Below are 22,041 nucleotides of genomic sequence, written 5' to 3' on the forward strand. Positions count from 1 at the left end.
GTGCTGGAGAAAAGGCAATTATAATTATATGCAGTAAATAATACACTGAACAGGTAACGAACATTTTCAGTTCTCAGTAAGCGCTTAGAGAAGTTAGATGTACTATTGTTCCATTTGATTCAAAATGTATTTGAATAGTTTTTTTCAGACAAAGAATTTTCTCATTCAATGTGCCATAATAAAATCCTCCATTTTTCCTCTTACAACCACTAATGATTTAATAAATAAATACATTTTGGCAACTATATACAGAGTTTGTACACCTTTCAATGCCCAAAATAATACCATTAAAAGAAAAATCCGGTGTGAATCGTGTATTTTGCAGATCCATAAATATATCTACGAATTACAAATGCAATTTTTGATGTTGCATGTCTATTTATAAAGACATCTGATTTTTAAATTTTGATTAGAGAGAGGCTTGTTCATAATGATAAGAATTGCAGCAGAGGGCTGCAGGAACGGATTTAACCCTGAAGAACACAAGAACCCGTTTCTTTTTGGGAAAATGATGACTCTTGTATTCTTTTGGGTTAAGACTGTGCTCCTCTTGGTCAGGTAAGCACACTCCACATAAGGAAACACTGTCATTTAGAAGAAACAACTAAAGAAGTGAACATATCGGAAGCTGACCTATAAATTTGACTCTTAAAGATTATATCTGCTTCTGGTTGTTTTTTTCCCTTATGTCAAAGAAGGTAAAAGAAAAGAAAGGTCCAAGATATTATCCGCAGACTTCGCTCCATCTACACTACCCCGAGATGCTTTTGATGCATGAAAATTTATTTCTTGTTGCCATGAATTAATTCATAAAAAAAAATTAAAATAAAAAGATTTCACGATGATTCCACCCCATGTGTGAGTCCCCGATTATATTTTTTATATACCTTCCCGTAGTAGGAAATTGCCTCTTTGTACTTCTCGATAATGTCCTCCGGGCTCAGGCAGTTCTTTGCACGTCCGATCTCAGCGCTGGTATCTGCACTGATGCCGTTAGCCGTGAGGGCACCTGCACTCGGGGAAAAGGAGGAAAAGGAGCTGATTTGTGTAGATAACCTCACAGCGTGGTCTGATGCCAGACTAATGAAATTGAAAAAAAGGGAAGCCAGCAAAGGGGTCTTTACTCGACTGGTCGAAGTGTAAATAATCCACAGATACAAATAAAAGACTCAGTTTTGCACAACATCAAGTTTGTGATCAAGGAACTTGTTTTCGTGATGGGCTAAACTGCTTCCATTTTAAACGGGAGATTTTGCATTGTTTTTTAGGCCAGAAAAGTAGATCAATGTTGCAGGTGTAATGGTGTGTGAATCTTCGAAAGATGCATAGAAAGAGAGCAAAAGTTTGCCTTTGAAAATACAACTTTTCAACAAGTGGAATTTAAGCAGTCTCAAATTCAAATGATGCTGCTCTGTTCTGTGTTGTGGTGCCACCTACTGGTTTTTGTAATACACAAGAGAAAGAGACTTAATAGATTGGCTTCTGGATTAACTTCCCGAGAATCAAAACTGAATTTAGAAAAATGTGTCTTTAGGTAAGTCACTCTGACATTAAAATAACAGCGCTAACTTTCATTAGACTGCCAACACAATTTCCCCACCCATGATTTGGTTGCTAGGTTTTAATCTTGCAAAGCTGCAGATAAATTTAACAAAAATACTATCCTATTGTCATTTTGATGTTTCTAGCCTGTTTAAAGAATATGATTTTATTTTTTTAAATAGTGAAAACATACGAGAAGCAAACAAATCACAGTATGACAAATTAAGTCGCATGCAGCAAGATGGGAGGAATGCAACTAGAGGTTAGAAGCCATACCTGGGTCAATGAGAACCTCCTGAGCCCCTACAGAGAGAGAGTGCATGTTGACAGAAAAGCAAGGTCAGCAGTGTTAATCATAACACTCCATTCAGTGTGTTAAGAGAAGTTAGGATCTTTTTTAAGCTTTGACAACACATTTAGTTAGTAAGATTCCCTTACAAACACCTCTTAAACAGACTTCTGCCCGATCAAGTTTTTTTCAAAGAATGAAGCAAGAGAGCTTGGAGGAGTTTAAGAACAAAACTAAAAATACTGCTAAGCTAACTTTAGCCTACTTCAAGGACCGAATGTTACGTTCCCAGATGTTATTTCACAGGCTCACGATTTGAAAACCACTTTGTCTTTTCTGTTTCTAGAAAACAGAAGTGAAGAGATTAACCCATAAGCTTCCATCATGTTGTGAGAAAAAGTTAGTGACTTGCAGATTTTAAGGCTTTTTTTTAGAAGGTTTTGAGTCCAAGTCGAAAATTTTACTTGGCTGTGAGCATGGACTAATCATTTGGGTTTGTACACCTTTTTCAAGGCCTATTCCAAGCACTATTTAAGGACTTTCAATGGCAATTTCTCAATTTCTCCAGTAACACTCAAAAAAGAAATCTGATGTGAATCATCTATTTTGCGGATCCAAAAATATATCTGCCATTTATACCGTATATGCAATTTTTAAACTTATCAAGACATGATTTTTAGATCTTTAGTGAATCACAGGGGCAGCACGGCAGCAGAATGGGTAGCGCGTTTAAATCATGGGTTCAAATCCAGCTACCAGCCCTTCTGTGCAGAGTTTGCAGGTTCGAAAGCTAGCGGGGATGGGGTCCAGCACCACCGGGACCCTACCAAGGATAAGCAGTGCAGATAATGGATGGAGTAAATCACGAACATACTTGTGGATCTGAACAACAGGTGTGAATATATTTTTGAGACAAATCTCTCCCCATATAAGTGTTGGGTAAAATGACGATAATATGTAGCTTATATTTTCAGTTGAAGGAAGTGGTTCCCGTTAAGGTACCGTTTCCTCAAAGTAAATTTAATTTTTTGCATGTCCCATACCAAGCGTCCCTAATTGATCCGCGATCCTTGCACTGATACACATTTCTAGTGCCCCATTTAAATGTAGAATGCACCTGTCCGATTGGCAGCGACTCATATAGGGGGAATACGCTTCACAGGACAATGCCATACAAACTAATGCAAGTTGCTGTTAATCGAGAGGGAAGAAATGCAATGGCAAAGCGAAGCCACCATAAAGTAGTGTCAGCGTCATTTTTTTAGCACACTTGTAGTGAAACGTGATAACAATTTAAGGCATTTGCACCCACCTTACCCAAAATTCAAGCACTTTACAATCCTTGAAAACACTACTTTAAAATTCAAGCATTTTCAAAAATTCTTAGCACCAGTACAAATCCTAATTCATGGCTTAGCTAGTGAACGTCCCATGACCACACAAAACAGAACATGATTCAAACCCTGATTATTGCTCTTAAGCTAATGGAAAAGTATCAAATAAAGTCTAAAAATAAATTGGACCTGTCAAAACTTCCATGTTAGCTGTAAACTATACAATCGTCATGTTACAACACACAGTCCAAAAATCAGACAATTACGTGGCAGGCAGTAGATATAAGGACACATAGGCCATTTGAAAGCATCAAATTGGAGGTAAGCCATTAAAAAAAGTATTGAAGTAATGGTGATGTTGGCAGGGCTCGCCAAGGTCGCGCCAGAAAGGCAGCTTATGCTGATATCGGGGTCGATAAAAGCAGACCCCTCGACTGCACCCTAATTATTGAAGTGAATGAGGAACATTCGAGCCTTTTATGATGAGCTCACAAAAGCAAGAGTGCATCAAGCAAACTGACTTCACAAAATGGAATATCATAGTAAGAGTTAATGTTATTTGGAACAGAACATGCATGTAAATAACAGGAAGAGTAGACGTGTATCAGGGTCCAAAACCTATTCTCACTGAAAAAATCTGAATTTAAAGCCTACTTTCATTTAATCCAGCCCAAATTCAACAGCGCTTTTTTTGACTCACCTGGTCTGTGGCATTTTCCTGCGTCAGCCTGCAGCGAGGTATTTGCGTTGTGCATGGGAGTCCTACCCGCAGTGCCACCAGGGTAGTGGAGTATGACAGATGCTGAACACAGACCCTCCAACGCAGCTGGGCAACAACAATAACAATAAAATGGGCATATTATGGAAAATTGGATTTTTGTTGTCTTGTATTTGGGAAAAGCTGGGATTGCTTGCAAACGTGTGAAGCATGCAAATACACAAAGTGCAGAATGTTTGTTTTGTGGTGTATGCACCACTTCTTAATCAAGTTACAGTTGAACATTAGGTTTGTTTAGCACTTGTTCCTATAATAAAGTTGTTTTAGAGGTAAAATATTGTCAGGTAGCGGGGCTCTTACTTTATTGCTAGATACTTATTGAATGTAATTGCAATTGTCCGTTGAAATATTAAGTTGAGCATTTTAGTGTTTTAAGATTTGCGGTTCTTTTTATGGTGTTTTAATGCAAGCTGTGCGAATTATGTTTTCAAGATAAAAATGCATGTAGATGTAAACTCTCGCATCCACCATCACCTAATAGACTCATCAACTGCCTTTATATGGTTGTTTAAACTATCCCTAGGAGGGAAACAAAATTGCAACTTTCCATGTCCAGAGTTAATACTTGCAAAAACAATGTAGTGTTTTTATTACTGATCAAGGTTTCCCTATTCAATGGAGTAGCATTTTGCTTCTTGATCTTTAATCTTTTTTTCATTAACGATGACATCAAAAATCCCACACTGGTCCAGTTAAGTCAGGTCATGCTTAGTTTGTATAGCTCTTAATCACAAAATGTCAAAGGGCTGCACAGGCCACAATTACTGATTGCAATGCCCCTTATGTTCCTGCTCGGAGGCTTTGCTCAGAAAATGCTGGTCTACTAGTAAATTAGTTTAAAAAAGTTAAAAGGAAATCTGCGGGTTCATGAGCGTTTTCCTTTCAGGCCCCCGTGATGTGGAATGCTCTGCTCTCAGACACAATCTGCAACCTCAGTGAAATTGTCTAAATCTACAAGACATACTTGTATGCTATTACTTATGAGTGAGGTTACCCACATACTCTTGTCTTCTTGTCCTTGAGTGAGAAGGACAAGCCTGGATTTTTCATGGTATAAGCATTCCGAGCCATTGTAACTTGAATTATTGTGTAACACACTTACCTCCCAACCAGAGGAAGTCATTCACACTCCTGAGCAACTCCACAGCCATGTGGTAGTGAACCAGGGCGTCTTGCAGCATGCCCGCTTGGAGGCATAGGTCACCCACGTGTTTCCTCATGCGTCCTTGGCAGCGTTTCTTATAATGCCTAAAAAAAATTGCAGCCAAGTGGAGATTTTTTGTGGTTTGGCTTTATGGTGTTTTAATGCAAGCTGTGCGAATTATGTTTTCAGAGAGGTAACGAGGAAACGAGCACAGGAAAAAGGGGAGGAGCTTTATGTAGTTTTCAGCTACATCTAAGGACAATCAATTTGAGGTGAGGAAGGTATGGGGCATAGTTACTCATTTATAGCAAGGCTTGGGGTACACACTGAAATTTTAAAATATTCTGCATCTTTAGATGTACATTGGGGGGGGGGGCACATTGAGGGAGTTTGACGTCTCACCTTTTTGCACCCAAAAATAAACTCACAGGACAGTATGAAAGAAAAAAGGAGTAAACAAAATAAAGCAAGGTAAACAAAAATGAAGAAAAGAATGCTAAGAATATGTTAATTTTGAAGGGCAGCATACAGTACTTTTTTTTTTGCACTCCAGGCTTAGCAAACGTGTTGAGGGAAATCTTGAAATGTCATGATGTAGTTTATGTTAAAAGTAAGATCACACCGAAAAAAAATCCACGCCGGGTATTAAAGCTCGATCCAGCCCGGGCTCGACCACTTAACTTGATTTTTTTGAGGTCATTGGAGGATTTGGGTCGAATTTCGGGTCAGGCTTGTGCTCAAGATCTTACCTCTAAATTATGTGATAGGAACTGTCAATTACCCAAAGGGAGGAGTTTTTCCTTTGTTTTTGTTTTTTTTGTTTGTTTGTTTGTGTTTCTTTGAAACTCACCTGCTATCTGTGTCCAAACCCACAAAGTCTTTCTTCTCAAAAGGCACACAGAGCAGAGGGATTTTATCGCCCGATTTGTCAGTGGCACGGTCCAGCCGTTTGGACTCCAAGACGATAAATATAGATTCAACAAAGTCCTCCACCCTCTTCTCCACGTCAGAACAATCTTCAAAGCTTGGGTAAAAGGCCACGTCCGTCCTCTGCTGATCAGCAATCTCACCCTGGAGCCCGAACACGAGCAACCTGGAGTCATACAGCGTGGAACTATATACTTCCTTTTTGGCATGGAAGTGCTCAGCCGTCAGGGGCCAATCCTTGGATGAGCAGCAGGTGGTGACAGCCACCAAGCCCACCACCTTGCGATGTGACTGAAAGTCACCCCACTCATTGTTTTCTGACAAGTAGTGGTGCCTGTAGCGGATGTAGAGGATCCGCTGGGAGTCCCGGATGCTAACTTGACTCACACTAGCGATGCGCTTGTAGATCTTGAAGAAATGGTCCTCAGGCACATTGCCCACTGGCTGGACCACCACCAGTACAGACTGGTGGTCTTCGGCGCATTGCATGTAGTCGGGGACGCTCATTTTTCCATGTGGCTCCTTGGGGCAGAAGTATAAAAGATTGTGAAGGTCACACCTAATACCTTCATATGCACGGTTTCGTACACCTCTTTCATGGCCAAATTCAAGGACTTTCAAAACTATTTTTTCCATTTCTTCAGTACCATAAAAAGAAGAAATCCAGTGTAAATCAGTTTAAAAGCTAGTCATCTCCAAGTTGTGTTTCATAGGAATGGAATGCGCAGCTCTCCCATTGTGAAGAGATCTTTCATATACCCGTCCTAATGCACCTGTATTTTTCAGATCAACATATATATCTGGGATTTTTAGATGTGATTTTAATTTTTGCATGTGCATTTATGAAGACAATTTATTTTAAGAACTTCAGTAAATCGCAAATATATTTGTGGATCTCAACAATATGTGTGTAAATATTTTGAAACATATCTATCCCCATATAGGGCCAGTAAATTGCTCCAATGACAATTTACCACTGACAAACGTTACCATAATTTATTGCACAGACCATAATAAATATCCATAATCGGTGCGTAATCCTTACACTAATACTCATTTAATAGTGCCCTGTTTATGTGTAGCATGTAACTTGGATGCGTCCTGTAGAGCAGTGTTTTTCAGCCAGTGTGTCTAGTATGCAACTGGAATTTGCCCAATTTTATCTTTCCAAATAAATTAGGCCATTATTCAGTATTATTGCCATCTTCAGACAAGGAACTGAAATAGTCATCCATATCCGTAGGTGGCAGTAGATTTTTCTATACTTTTTCTATACTAATTATCTGCTCATGAGGTAGCACAGTACATTTAATGACTTAATTTGTTTAACAAAGCGGTTTAAGATTGCATTGTGAAAAATAAAAACAAATACTGCACATCATTCTTTTTTATTTTAAGTATTAATTTCTTCTTTGTATATACTAATTACCTACTTATGAGGTGGTACAGTGAAATCTTTGACATAATTTCATTTTCAAACATTTTCGACGGACGGTGTGCCTCTGAACTTTTGTATAAATAAAAGTGTACCTTGGTTCAAAAAGGGTTTAAAAACACTGCTGTAGAGGGTGATGGCGCTTCATAGGACAAGGCCGTACAAACTAATGCCAGCTGCTATTAATCAAAAAGGAAGAAGAAACAAAACAGGCAAGATGGGCCACCAGACAGCAGTGTTGGCGTAATTTTTAAGCAGACTTGGTCAGAAACATGGCAACAATTTCAAGCATTACCAGCACTTCACCCAAAATTCAAGCACTTTTTAATCCCTGAAAACACAACATTAAAATTCAAGGATTACTAGCACCGATACAAACCCTGAATATGACTATTTTTCCGCATTCTTCGGAGTCATTTCGAAATCTTGTCCCTAATAAAATGCACCAGACTATTTGGAGCACGGGCTAAGCTAAACCTTTCCCCGATTGCTAGAATTATCTCAATTAAGATGAATACAGTTCCTCAATTTGTCTACCTCTTCCAGTGTCTCCCAATCTTTCTAACTCATGCCTTTAGGGGAAATTAGATGGATTGATAATGACTTATTTGGGACAAGAAGACACAGAGAATTTAAAAAGAATTTCTACAGAGAACAAAAACTGCAGGGGATCTTGGGCTTTGAAATATCAGTTTCTACTATTGAGCAACAAATCAAAACAACATTCAGTATTGGTTACAATGTGCACAAATGACTCCATCTCCAATGTGGCTAGGAATGGAAGCAACTTCTACAAAGCCAGCAGCTATTTTGGGGCCTCGTTACAAATTGGACCGGCCAATTAACCTGACATGCATGTATTTAGAATGTGGGAGGAAGCCAGAGTGCCCGGAGTAAAACCAAGCAAGCATGGGGAGAACATGCAAACTCCACACAGGAAGGTTCGATCTCATGAAAGTTACATGAACTGTGCCGCGGACGCGCTAACCACTCAGCCGCCGTGTTTTCCTCAATGTATTTTCATGTTGTACATTTGGACTGGTGTAAAATTACAGCTCTGTTAGTTATAAAAAAAGTTGAGCGAGTCATTAATCTAGGTGTGGCACACTGATTTACACGGAAATTTTAGAGTGGCACTCCAAACCAAAAAGGTTGCTTACCCCTGCTCTACACCAATAACAGCAAATCCTAGCTTTGAACCATCCACAGATGATAATGATTTATCAGCAGGCGGCTTAAAAGTCTATCGACAATGTCTTCGCATCATTTGAGCAGATCATGGCCAAATTCAGCATACCTCACAATAACTTTTTTTAGATTCCTTAAAATCAGCTACTTGCCCACAGTGTGAACGCCTGCTTCCACACTCTCCCAAATGAGACTCCTTTAGACAAGTTCCAAGTTCCTCTTCCTTCTCTTATAAAAAGATAGTCTTTCAATTATTTACGTCCATATATGCGACTTGAGTAAGAGCTCCTTGATAAAAATCAAAACACAATGGGAGCATGAGACTGGCCACGAAATACCAGATCTACTCTGGGAGGATGTGCTGAAGACAGTACATACCGCCTCAATATGTGCACGACATGATCTGATTCAAACTAAAACTGTTCACAGGGCTCATTGGACTAAACAGATGGATGTTAGTTCAAACTGTGCACGGTGCAATTAATCCCTAGCTTCTTGGAAGATCTTTAAAATTTTCAAAAATATTTGGCTTACCGGTCAAACCAGACTGTATAATAGCATTACTTGGAATATCTTTTATTACTTCAAAACTACCCAAAACCGTACAAGACATCATTGCCTTTTTAACCTTGTTAGCACGTCGTCTGATCCTTTTAAGATGGAAGTCGGCAGCTCTACCCTCTCACACTATGGATTAAATCTACCCTAAAATGTTTACATTTGGGAAAAAAGATACTCATTCATTCTGTGAATTTATTCTCCACAAGATTGTCAAGTTTTCTTAACTATTTTAGAAAAACGCCTGGAGTAATTTCCTGATGACATTTCTTAGCTGGACTTTGAATTTTGCTCCCACATGTAGATGGTGCTGTGCACGATTATTAATGCATTTATCAATTTTATTTTCTTACAATTATGCATTAAGGTGTCTCATGTGCGGGGAGATACCCACTGCAAGGCTCTAGTCACTATATCTGATCATTTTAGGTTTGACAAGGTACTGTTATTTTGTTTGAATACTTAGTCCTTATTTTTATTTCTTTTATGTACTTTTGTTGTTGTCGCTGTCCATGTATTGAGTTGGCTTGTTCATTTGTTTATTTTTTACATTTGTTACTGTACGAATATCCTGTGTTGAATATCAAAGGATGGCCATAAATGGTTTTCTGGGCTGTGTTGATGACTGTATTTTCTGTCTGCTGCCATTATCCCTGCATACCACACTGTGACGCCATTTGCCAGTAAAAGTTACACTATTTATCTACTTGTTTTACTTTTGGATGAGATCGCAATACAGAGACATATAGTGTTCAAATAATATACATTGTCTCTTTAATAAAACTGACTCCTGCTCACCGGGTGTCTTAATCAAATTACAACTGGAGTGACTTGACTTGCATTGCTGTGTATTATTATTACTGGATATCAACGTTGTGAAACCTCGTATGCAACGAGATTATGCATGGCACTCCAGACTAAGCAAAAGACATAAATACAAACATCATTGTTGCACGTCTATATTGACCAATTTTTAGATATTCAACGGAGGATAATCAGACAGTAACGAATGTGAAGAATTGACTTTTAGACATACTAGCGAATGCCATCGGACACAACGATATAAATGTTCATTGACAGTTCTCTAGTAGCTTAGCTAGAAAGCTAGTCCACGTTAGTCTGGTTAAAACACGCCAGCGACATCACAACAAAACGGAATCTAAGCAAACATGATCTCGAAACAAATTTTCAACTCGAGACCGTTTAACGTGGTCATATTTGTTCGCTTTTGGACTTACCTTTTCGACAAGCTGTCAAATGTTGCAGCTTCCTCCTTCAGCTCACGGGTTCACGAAGGAAGAACAACAATATATTGTGTTACTTTCAACATAAAAAATAAGAAACAAATAACGCATAGTTTAGCATAACACACCGTTTTTTAACTGTTGACGGTAAGTAAAAAAATCACTTAGAAAGTTAGCATAACAGCAGTGTGAGCTAATATAATGCTAGCTAGATGCACCTGAGAAGAAAGGCATAATATTACTTTTGTTTTGAAAATTCCAAGTACTTTCCGTTGCGTCGGGAACAATGGTCCGTGTACAACAGAAATCAACTTTTATACGACCCTTGTCCAAAATATAATGTAACAGGTCAAAAATATATTTCAATATAATACAATATATCAAAACTATTAAAATAAATCTAAAATTTGGATCAATAGTCTGAAACAAATTAAATCAGTTTATCATTTTTTAAAGACAAATCAAATATATGAACATAAACTAAAATCATTTTAAATAGCAATTGTGTCAAAGTTTGTTCGTTGTAAAGGCAGAAAGTTTCAATTGGAATACAGTACTGTACTTTGCTTTTGCTAAGGCCTGACTACAGACGGACAGGCGGGCGTAGATAGATAGATATCGGTCACCCCTCTTGAGGGATATGACCAAGGTAGAGATAGAGATAGAGATAGAGATAGAGATAGAAATAGAGAGAGAGAGAGAGAGAGAGAGAGAGAGAGAGAGAGAGAGAGAGAGAGAGAGAGAGAGAGAGAGAGAGAGAGAGAGAGAGAGGGAGGGATAGATAGATAGATAGATAGATAGATAGATAGATAGATAGATAGATAGATAGATAGATAGATAGATAGATAGATAGATAGATAGATAGATAGATAGATAGATAGATAGATGGATAGATGGATGGATGGATGGATAGATAGATAGATAGATAGATAGATAGATAGATAGATAGATAGATAGATAGATAGATAGATAGATAGATAGATAGATAGATAGATAGATAGATAGATAGATAGATAGATAGATAGATAGATAGATAGATAGATAGATAGATAGATAGATAGATAGATAGATAGATAGATAGATAGATAGATAGATTAATCGCAAAGCACCACCTTGTAAATATGTTTGCCTGTTTATTCTGACATTCTTGGTAACATTTTCTCTTCATCATGTGTTATCCTGATTGGAATGTTAACTAAGTTGTTTGTTATCAACGACCATAAAAAGAACTCTAATACATCTGAATGGCTAGTTTGTAAGATTGATAAGATGCTAATAGCATTGTGTTTTTGTTGAAAGATGCAAACTTGCCAGTAAAAACACATATTTTTAAATAAAGTTCTCTTTTTTCATTTCCATTTTTCCAAATCTAAATTAAACTGCAAAACAGCTATCAAAATCTATAAAACAATCATTTTGGGGGACTTGTCTGTAATAATTTCGTCTGATGAAACTGAGTGAAAGAACCAAGCCCCAAAAATAAATGTTTGTTTATGACGTCATAAATGTACCATTTAAACGAATAAGTGGGACAGACGTTGTCTTACCCGTCAATGTTTATTTTATTTTTAAATATATTTAGACTGCAACCATATAAATGTATACAATTTGGGGGATTTGTCTGTGATCATTTGTATGATGACACAGAGTGAAAGAACCGACTAAAAGGAAATTCAAATATTTGTGATGTCATATAAATGACAAGGGGTTTAAAGATTAAAGTAGAAGAGAAAGGCAACGTGTAATATAAAGCCCAATTACTTGGAGCGTGGGTCTTTTCCGAGGAGGTAAGGTTTTCTTGTCTTCGTCTAGTTTACAAACCTGTATTAATGCGTAAATCGTATGAAATATGAACTAATCTGAATCATTTAAATAATATTGTTATCAATTCTGATATAGTTTTACCAACCAGTACAGTTTGTTTTTTTTTTGTTTGTTTTTTGAACTAGGACTTTTCAAAAGAAGTGGATTATATTGTGCATCATTCGCACATTATTAAACAGTTAAAGGAATTTCCACTTTCTCATAAAACATGACGAAAACCGCTGATGGACAATTAAAACTAACGTTAATGTTTCAGCCAAAAAATCCGTATTTTTTCTTCATTCACTCCCAAAAATATCGTGAAAAGATCGAAGACATACATCAACGTATGATTAATTTAAATTAAAAAAAAATCACAAAAGCTTAAAATGATATTTGAATATTTAGCGCCTTCTAGTGGCCATAAAAAACTTCAATACGTAAAAAAGGAATATTGATTTGAATAATAAGCAAAAAAAAAAACATGAACCATCATATAAACATCCATTTTTTAAGTAATCGTAGGTTGAGGAATTTATTTTACATAATATGAGCCTCACCTAGAGGAAGCTTCCATGATTGTTCCGCTGCTACGGGTACCCAAAGACCTTAATCAAAGGGCCAAAGCAGGAACATAGGGGGTAATAAAATCTAAAATAAGGGGGCAAGTCCATGCATGATTTTGTATAATACCAAGAGAACCTTAAAATAACATCTTAAGCTAACGGGAAGACAATGCAGGTTAGCTAAAATCGGGGTAATGTGATCAAACTTTCTTGTCTTAGTTAAAAGCCTCGCTGCCGCATTTTGTACCAGCTGCAGGCTCTTGATTTTGGACTTCGTGAGATCGGAGAGTAGTTCATTACAGTGATCAAGACGAAAATTATTTTGGCGCCTCCTAGTGGTGATAATTCTTCATTAAAAAAAACAATATTGATTTAAAAATAACTCGGCCCTAGACATCGAAGATCCACATTGCAAAAAAATCTTGCCCCATTGACGGATAATTGTATTTATTTTAATTATAATTTGTTAACATAGTCCTTTTTTAGAGACTTACTTAATGTAAAATATGTATAAACTAAAAAACGTATTAATTTATCTTACCCGTAAAGAATGAAAATAAAATCTGTACTGCGAAATTTAAATTATTTAATGGAGATTTTTTGGGAGGGGGATTTGACAAAGAAAGCAAGAAATAGAATTAAAAAGAGAGAAACCTAGAAATATAGAAAGAAGAAGAGAGAGAGAACTAGAGAGAGGAAAAGGAGAGTGAAGGGAGGAGTAAAAAAGAAAGAGTATAACAGAGATAAATATGGAGAGAGAGCTCAAAAGAGAGTGGAAGAGGGAGAAAAGGAGAATAAAATGTGAAAGGGTGACGCAAAGAAAAGAAAGGACAAGAGAAAGAGTTAGTGAAAAAGTAAGAAAGCGTAATACAGAGAGAAAGAAAGTAAGAGAGTAAGAAAGTGTGAAAGAAAGAAAGTGTGGAAAATAAAAAAGTGTGATAGAAAGAAACAGAATCAAAGAAAATACAGTTGCTTTGTAAAAGTGTTGCCTGGCTTTGACGACATCGAGTGGACATCTTGTAATTTAAACTACAGCTCTTTTTTCCCCTTGTGCATCTCTGTGTTGACTCACAGGCTTGATCCGGTACGCCGGCCGCATGTTTCACACCACTGCACTACACATTACAGCAACATCGAGTGGTCAAATATTACACAGTGTCCCTTTAATAGATTGTCTCCTACAGGCACTTCATCTTCTATAACTTCATCCTCCTGGTGGTTATTACAACAAGTCTTTGTATCAATCCCTCACCCGAAGCAGTCCATGGAAGCCACATATGCATCGGGCGAAAGTCCCGCCAATATAGAGGTGAGACAAGAGGGGGGAAATAACACTTGTGCATTTCACACCTAAACCTTTAGCAATGGCCTCTAGTGATGTGTCATACGCAAACGAATTGAAACTACGAGCCGGCTCTTGAACGTGAAAGACAGGAGCTGGCTCCCCACCAATCAGGAGCCGGTTGGCTTTGACTCGCTTTTTTCCTCCAGTGATAAGTCAATATGCATGTTTTTCTCAGGGTTTCGATGTTGTTGTATGTTCAGTGTATAAAAGCTTAAAATAGTTGTGTATTGTTTTTTTTGTACATCGGTAAACACGTAGATTTATTTCCTGTGTTAAGGGATAATGTGTTTTACCTGACAACATTTAGTTGATTTTTGTATTTCATATTTAACTTGTTGTTGCACTAAAAAGTAAATTATTTTAAAAATTTCGGAGTTGCTTGACCTTAAAGTTGCTTAGTATTAAAAGTTCAAGGTTGAAATAAATAAAAAGTTCACTGTAGCGTGAAAAAAATGCTTTTATAATTTAGTAGAATACTAGATTTTAGACTTTGGTGTATTACTGCCCTGTAGCTGATGTTTTACGAGGCCTCCCAGAAGGCCATCACTTTGCCAACTCGAAATCTGATTAGCTAAACCGAAAGCTTTATCGACACCTATGTTATGCTTCAGGAAGCTTTCACAAAGAATTCCGAAGCCCTCCGGGGCAGATTTCTGACCCCAGGAACGAGTAATGACTGAAATGCGATTGGTTAAATACTGTATTATGAAAGCACACATCTGAAAGCAGTTCAAACAGAGACAAGTAATGAGGGAATGCTGACAGACATTTTGGAATAATTTAGAATTGATTGACAAAATATGTTTACTTTGATGATTCAGATCATTTTAAGGCAAGTAGAGAAGGCCCTGCAGGCCCTGACTGCTCACCATTGGAATACACGCTCACAACGTGTTGCAGTATTGTCTAATCAGGTGTCATCTACGTTTTCCTCCCTCCAGCTCGTCCTCATCAAACAGGCGGAGGTTAATGAGACGCCCAGGGAAGCAGCCAATGAAGTGAAATGGGACAACAAGGTGCAATACCTGCTCACCATAGTAGGCTTTGCAGTTGGACTTGGAAACATATGGCGCTTTCCGTACCTTTGCCAGACTTACGGGGGAGGTAAGATCCCGTTCTTTAAGCCAGGGTTTTGAAGACTATACACCACGGGTCTCCAATGAGGTACCCACTGGTACCAGAGTGCCCCCTAAGGACCCTTAAAGTGTCCGCGGAACTGTTGTGAAAATAGCTCACCGGTGCTGGGTCATTGTGATTTTCTACTAAAATTCATTTTTTATTGGTTAACTGAATCTATATAACCGTATTTTTAATAACCTAGTAAAACTGAGTAACATTATAGTGATATAAGAAGTTATTGTTTTAGAAATTCAGTTCGTGGTCTTAATGGATACTTAATGGACAAAAAAAAACTATTACCGGTAATCAAGGTAATAGAGTATATTCATGTATTAGACACATTTATTTTTATTTTTATTTATTTATTCATTTTACATGAAACTACATTCCAATTTATGATATTTATAAAGCGAATGTGTCGGGACCTGAACGGAAACAGGACCCACTCGTGTAACGTTTACCACAAGTTTTATTGAAAGAACGAGGAAGGGGTGCGTCCACGATCCGGTGTTCGCTCTCGTACCCAGCTTGTGATCCGAACACGGAAGTGGATCTTCCGTAGTGAGCATGGCGGTGTCAGGGACGGAAAACTGGTCGGTAGCCGGGACTGGAGAGCAAGACGTGGTCGGGGTCGGAAACGAGTCGTAAGCCAGGACGGGAGAGCAGACGTGGTCGAGATAAAAAATGGATCGTAATTTGGGGCGGAAGAGCTAACGTGGTCAAGATCAAAACAGGTCGTAGCGGGAGACAAACGGGAGCAAAAAACGGCTTGCCTTGAAAAACAGGGGTTCCCAGGAAGACTGACAAAACAGTATTGACAGGACAGGGTTTAAAAAGTGGGAGGCCAATCTGTCAATAAACTGCAGCCGGCGCCACGCGGGCGGGGCCAATTGGGCGCCATGGCAACAGTGACAGAATGAGCAAATAATGTTCAGGGTTTTTTTTGGCTAGATATCTGGCTACCTTTTTTTAGCTTTGTATTTGGTTATCTTTAGCTCAGGAGGTAGAGCGCTCGTCTTGGGATCGAGAGATCGCAGGTTCGATTCCTGGCTCCTCCGTGTTATATTTCGAAGTGTTCTTGGGCAAGACACTGAATCCCTAATGCCCCCAACAAGCAGGTAGGCGCCTTGCATGGCTGCATGGCCGCTATTGGTGTGTGAGTGTGTGTGTGAATGGGTAAGTGTGAAGCACATTGTAAAGCGCTTTGAGAGGTCCTCATTGACTTGAAAAGCGCTATATAAATGCAGACCATTTACATTCCCACCTTTTTAGCTTTTCAGAAAGATGTCCTTATTGACTGAGTGTAACAAAACAAATACAGATCTACAAATAAAAACACAGAAAGCAGAATTTGAGTTAAATGAATGGTCTTTATTGACATACAAAAGTACAAAGAAATTGAAGGACTTCTTTCAGTATACGCGATTTAAGAAATGGGTACCTAGCTGCACGCTCGTTATCCTTGAATCGATCCAGGTGACCGCAATGATTAAAATCCAACCGTCTCGATTACAATTCTACTTTAGTATTTTTGTAGTATTTCCAGAGAAGAATTGTATCATGGAGATGCTACAAAAATACTACTGCATAAATACTACAAAATACTACAAAACTACTACAAAAATTTGCAGAAATACTTCAAAATAATGACAAAATACAATTATAGTAATACTGCAAAACTGAATATCAATTTTAATCCTTAAAACAGGGGCCTAGCATATTATTTTGCTTTGTGAACGTTTCAAAATCAATTTGATGAACCTAATCTATTTATAAACAAATATAAAAAATATAACATGTAAATGTCTGCATGTATATTTATTCAATAAGGGGAAAAAAGGATAAGTCTCCAGCATCTGCCTTTTGGTCAAAATGTATAACCCAATGCGGCCCGCCACTCGAAATAGTTGCCCACTCCTGCTCTTGAGAGTATACTATTGAAAAAACGTCGACAGGAACCTTCAGTCAAAATATATTAGGGAAAAAGACTTCTTCAAATGTGATCAAGTTTGAGCGTTGCAGTAACCCTTATCTGAATTTACAGGGGCTTTCCTCATCCCATACATGATATCACTGGTGGTTGAAGGTCTCCCCCTGCTCTACCTGGAGTTGGCCATTGGACAGAGACTTCGCAAGGGAAGTATCGGCGTTTGGAAGGAGATCTCACCCTTTTTGGGTGGTCTTGGTGGGTGAACTTGAGCTAAAAAACATTGCAATTCTTTAGTGAATTTTCCTATTTTTAGTCATTCGTCTTCATTTTACAGGTGTTTGCTCCATGATGATTTCTTTTCTGGTGACCCTTTTTTACAACTCTATCTTGGCTTGGGTTCTGTGGTACTTCTACAACTCAGTTAGTATCCCTCTACCATGGAGCCAGTGTCCAACAAATAACACAGGTATTAATGATAAAACTGAAAACAAAATGGGAACCACATGAACTTTCATTTCAAAACCTCTGAGCCTTGAGTGACAGTCCCACCTGAAAATTGGCAGCTGAATGTTCTCTAGAAAGTCTTTGACATGAAATGCTGGGGTTGTGTACGGATTGTTGCAACTTCAGCTGTCATGCGGACCCTGTACCGGTCTGTCGTGGTGAAGAATATCTGAGTTGAAAGGCAATACTCTCAATTTACCTGTCAATCTATGTTCCTACCGTCAACTATGGTCAGGAACTGTGGGTCATGGTCGAAAGAGCAAAGTCCCGGATACAAGCGTTTGACATGAGCTACTCACGCAGGGTGGCTGGGATCTCCCTTAAAGTAAGGGTGAGAAGTTCAGTCATTCGGGGGTAGATCCAATTCCCCTCTGCATTGAATGTCCCACCAGCAGGAGGCCCTGGGGAAAACCCAGGACATGCTGAAGAGACTACCTCTCTAGGCTGGTCTGAGAACGCCTCGGACTCTCGTCGGATTGGCTGGGAAAGTAGCTGGGGTCAGGGACGTTTGGGCCCTGCTGAGGTTGCTGCTTCCGCGACCTGACCCCGGATAAGCGGAAGATAACATATGGATAGTGTATGCAATCTCTGTTTGATTGTTTTACGCAGAATGTATGAAAAGTACGCCAGTCAACTTCTTCTGGTACCGCAACACCCTCAACATCACTCCTAATATTGAGACCAGCGATTCTCCGCAGTATTGGTTGGTAGTCTGCCTGGGCTGCTCCTGGGTTATCATCTATATCTGTTTCATCAAAGGAATCAAGTCCATGGGAAAGGTGTTAATTTTGCTAAAAGTTAAGTGGTTAGAATCTGTTTTATATTTCAACATTGTTGTTTTTTGACAGGCAGTCTATGTGACCACCCCATTGCCCTACATCGTCTTGACCATATACCAAGTCCGTGCCCTCACCTTGCCTGGTGCCATAGATGGCTTAGTGTATCTCTTCACCCCTGACGTGAGTGTCTTGAATGTACACTTTAACATATTACAATGGATGTAAAATCATCTGCTATGTGTGCAATTTGACAGTGGGAAATACTCAAGAACCCTCAGGTGTGGCTTGATGCCGCCACACAAATCTTCTTCTCTCTCTCAGTGGCATTCGGCGGTCTTATAGCGTTCTCCAGCTACAACAATGAACAGTAAGAACTCGTAAACCAGGGTTCTTAAACTCAATTTGTATGGGATTGGGTCCTCTTTCAGTCTCAGCATTTTAAGACTTAGAAAACCCTGCTGTTACAAAAGCAGACTTCACACGGTTTGGCAAGTGCATTGTGTCATTTTGTTGTTTTTACTGTCTGCGTTCTAGCAACAACTGTGAAAAGGATGCGCTTATGGTCGGAATAATAAACAGCGCAACATCCTTATATTCGTCCATCGCCATCTTTGCCACCTTGGGATTTAAAGCCAACAACGACTTGACAATGTGTCAGAATAATTACATTGAGATGGCCAAGGACTCCAACGTCATGATTCCGGATGGGGTTACACAATACAGCCACTTGGTTGAGTATATGAACACAACATATCCTGGGATCCATTCCACGCTAACAGAGTGTTATCTAAGCGACTTCCTTGATCAGGTAATGTCATTCTTAAAAATGATCTTTGACGTGACGGGGGTCTTGTACCAATGCGGAATGTCCCCCTTAGAGTGCGTCTGGAACTGGCCTGGCTTTTATCATGTTCACCCAAGCGGTGCTGGAGATGCCGTACCCCCAGTTGTGGGCAACTATGTTTTTCTTGATGCTCTTCACCTTAGGCCTGTCTTCCCTGTTTGGCACAATAGAGGGAGTTCTCAACCCACTCCGTGAGCTCAACCTGATGCCCAAGTGTTTACCCACTGCAGTTAACATAGGTGAAGACTCTATAAATCTTAAGCCCTCAAAATAGAAACAGGGTTTATAAGATGTTTGCCGTTCATAGGGGTCGTCTGCTTGATTTCCTTTTTGATGTCTCTCATCTTCACTTTGGGTTCCGGGAACTACTGGGTTGAGGTGTTTAACACCTACGTGGGCTCCGTCCCCTTCCTCATTGTTGCATTCTTTGAAGTCGTCGGCGTGGCGTATGTCCGCGGGATTAAAAGGTATTCGTAACAGGTGCAAGGGATGAAACTCGTGGAATAACAACCTTCAACTCAAATTTTTTTTTCCCTAAAGGTTCAGTGACGACATATTTTTTATGACTGGAAAAAGTCCCAATATTTTCTGGAAAATTTGTTGGAGTGTAATCAGTCCTTTGATGCTCTTAACGATATTAATTGCCTATGTGGCATTGGAGGCAGAACACCCTCCCCATTTTAACACATGGAACCCTGATTACGTAAGCACAAGCATGTCTCACAATCTATCCATTATTCTTTCCTTAATTGTAAAAATGTATCTTGTGTCACTCCTTTAGGTCCTATTTCCCCAGGCTGAACTAAAACCATACCCAAGTTGGGTAGTAGTCATCAGCGTATTACTTTGCACATTGCCTGTGATTTCCATCCCGCTTGTGGCTTTGTACCACGCCATCAAGCTCTCTGGCCGGATTAGCAGCAACCCATACAGGTTTTCGTTGGAGAATACCATACAAGAAGGGTAGCACAAAAGTTGAGCAGCTGGTACAATGAATAACCGAATTGGACTAGATATTTCTGAATTCATGATAATTTCTGTTTACAATTACATATTGCTACACATCTCCATTATTTGATACAGTGCCCAATGCTTGATACTTACAACGTAAAGACCAATCAAAGCTATGATTAGGCCACACATGAGCCTTGAGTGGTGTTATTTTTTGTTGCCAACATACTGGTGCAATGATTTCCTTTCATGCTGGTCATTTTAGTGTTAATTTGAGCATTCAGTAAACTTTATGTGGCAGGTGTCGAGTCACGAGAGATTTTGTAAATCTATCATACACATTTAATCTGACACACACAACATCTAAAGCAATTTTTTTGTATGGACAGCATACCAACAATGGTTCGTAAAAAAAAAAAAAAAAAAAACACTGCAAGAAGTTACTAGTCTACTTTTTGTGGAAAAATACAATGTATTAAATCAAAGTCCAGACCACACACAGTATGTAGTAAAATAGTTGGCTGATTTTCAACTCACCATCTTTATTGATCTAGTGTCTGGTTTACTGGTGGTTTTTATGACAAGCGGATCAGCATTAAAGAGTTTAATGTCAAGTATTGCTTCTGTGGATTTCTGGGTTGAGAGGGTACAAATTGAAAATAACAGGAACATTGACAATGTTCCATGTCAGTTGAGAATTTAAACACATTCTGGTGTGGCAATGTTAGGTTCTAATGCAGGGGTCAGGAACCTATGGCATGGCTCTTTTCATGAGTATGTATAGCTTGGAGATAAAATAGAATTTGTGCAATCTTTCAATATAATGCTTCGAACAGCCAATTGTTGCACATGCAAAGTGGAAAAACGATGATGAACCATGGGTTCAGTCCAGTGTATATATAGGTCAGAATTTTAACTACAGTTAAAACTCAAGGTGTCACACCAACAGACCCAGGAAGCTCATTAAACGATCATTGTTGAGACACTTAATGATGAAAAGCCATAGAACAAGCTTTAACCCTAAACAAACATTTCACCCAGAACCTCCAGCAATTTGATTGGGTAAGCGGTAGGAATGGACAGAGCTATACACAGTGCGCACGCACCCTTTCTCCCTTACTGAAGGTAACTACATTGGTATCCTCGATTGCAGTGTTATGTGACATTTTTTACAAAAGAACTTTGCACCTTGTTTTGAAACCATTATGTAGGCTGAAAAAGACAGTCAAAATGAGCCTCAAGACTCTCAACTGGGAGGGAGACTAATTTAAAGTGGATAATTTATATTGATATGAGACACAGGCTCTGGGATATTATGTCATAGATTGTATCAAATAATCCAATCTAACGCCACACAGTGAAATAAAATGTCCTGAAGAATTATCTTTTGTCTGAGGTGCGGGTTTGGCGCTTCTGTTGGATTTTGTCTTCAAATATATGGTATGGCTCTCTCCTCCCTAAAAAAGGTGAATATTTTGCTTTTATGGGTCTTTGTCAAAAAGGTTCTCGACCCCTATTCTAAAGCTGCCAAAAGTAAGACTTGGCATAAGCTCTTCCCTTTATTTCCTAATGATTCAAGTTAGAAATGCGTAATACAAAACCACATTGTGCTTTAACATCACTGAGTCAAAGCTTTATCTGCAAAGCAGAGGGGGGAAAAAGTAGATAGCAATTTGCACGCATGTGCAGAAAGCAGACGTTACCCTTGCAAATGTAGCCGAAAGTAACAACGTCTGCTCCAAAATTGAGAACAAATTGCCT

General features: G+C 38.8%; 2 protein-coding genes across 5 annotated transcripts in view; one reads left to right on the top strand and one right to left on the bottom strand.

Moving 5' to 3' along the window:
* trappc9 (trafficking protein particle complex subunit 9) overlaps positions 1 to 10,693 on the bottom strand; it is a 151,938-nt gene extending 141,245 nt beyond the window's left edge. Inside the window, exons 1-7 of one of the 4 annotated variants that reach the window (XM_088329003.1) lie at positions 10,434 to 10,693; positions 5,938 to 6,536; positions 5,490 to 5,519; positions 5,046 to 5,191; positions 3,866 to 3,991; positions 1,819 to 1,845; positions 888 to 1,009 (exon numbers count right to left, since the gene is read on the bottom strand). In XM_088329003.1, the coding sequence (XP_088185129.1) occupies positions 888 to 1,009; positions 1,819 to 1,845; positions 3,866 to 3,991; positions 5,046 to 5,191; positions 5,490 to 5,519; positions 5,938 to 6,521 (1,035 nt within the window). In that variant the 5' untranslated portion in view covers positions 6,522 to 6,536; positions 10,434 to 10,693. The remainder of the gene's footprint in view (positions 1 to 887; positions 1,010 to 1,818; positions 1,846 to 3,865; positions 3,992 to 5,045; positions 5,192 to 5,489; positions 5,520 to 5,937; positions 6,537 to 10,433) is intronic. The other 3 variants (XM_088329005.1, XM_088329006.1, XM_088329007.1) reach the window with 3 other exon arrangements.
* Positions 10,694 to 12,075: 1,382 nt separating this feature from the next.
* LOC148371106 (sodium-dependent neutral amino acid transporter B(0)AT3-like) lies at positions 12,076 to 20,894 on the top strand. Its single transcript, XM_088329012.1, has 13 exons — positions 12,076 to 12,226; positions 13,993 to 14,117; positions 15,095 to 15,257; positions 17,317 to 17,457; positions 17,537 to 17,668; positions 18,316 to 18,485; positions 18,555 to 18,665; positions 18,740 to 18,852; positions 19,020 to 19,293; positions 19,364 to 19,568; positions 19,637 to 19,796; positions 19,870 to 20,032; positions 20,111 to 20,894. The coding sequence occupies exons 2-13, from the start codon at positions 14,073 to 14,075 to the stop codon at positions 20,294 to 20,296; spliced, it is 1,863 nt and encodes a 620-aa protein (XP_088185138.1). The 5' UTR covers positions 12,076 to 12,226; positions 13,993 to 14,072; the 3' UTR covers positions 20,297 to 20,894.
* The last annotated feature ends 1,147 nt before the right edge of the window (positions 20,895 to 22,041 follow it).

The sequence above is a fragment of the Urocampus carinirostris genome, chromosome 2 (assembly GCF_059441175.1).
Source record: "Urocampus carinirostris isolate Australia breed hairy pipefish chromosome 2, RoL_Ucar_1.0, whole genome shotgun sequence".
Classification (NCBI taxonomy): domain Eukaryota; kingdom Metazoa; phylum Chordata; class Actinopteri; order Syngnathiformes; family Syngnathidae; genus Urocampus; species Urocampus carinirostris.

Excerpts from the sequence above, each read along its gene's own strand:
- LOC148371106 (XM_088329012.1), top strand. The coding sequence starts at position 14,073 with ATGGAAGCCACATATGCATCGGGCGAAAGTCCCGCCAATATAGAG. Across the intron at positions 17,458-17,536 it reads ACCCTTTTTGGGTGGTCTTG|GTGTTTGCTCCATGATGATT; the intron begins GTGGGTGAACTT and ends TTCATTTTACAG. Across the intron at positions 19,569-19,636 it reads ACCCACTGCAGTTAACATAG|GGGTCGTCTGCTTGATTTCC; the intron begins GTGAAGACTCTA and ends TGCCGTTCATAG.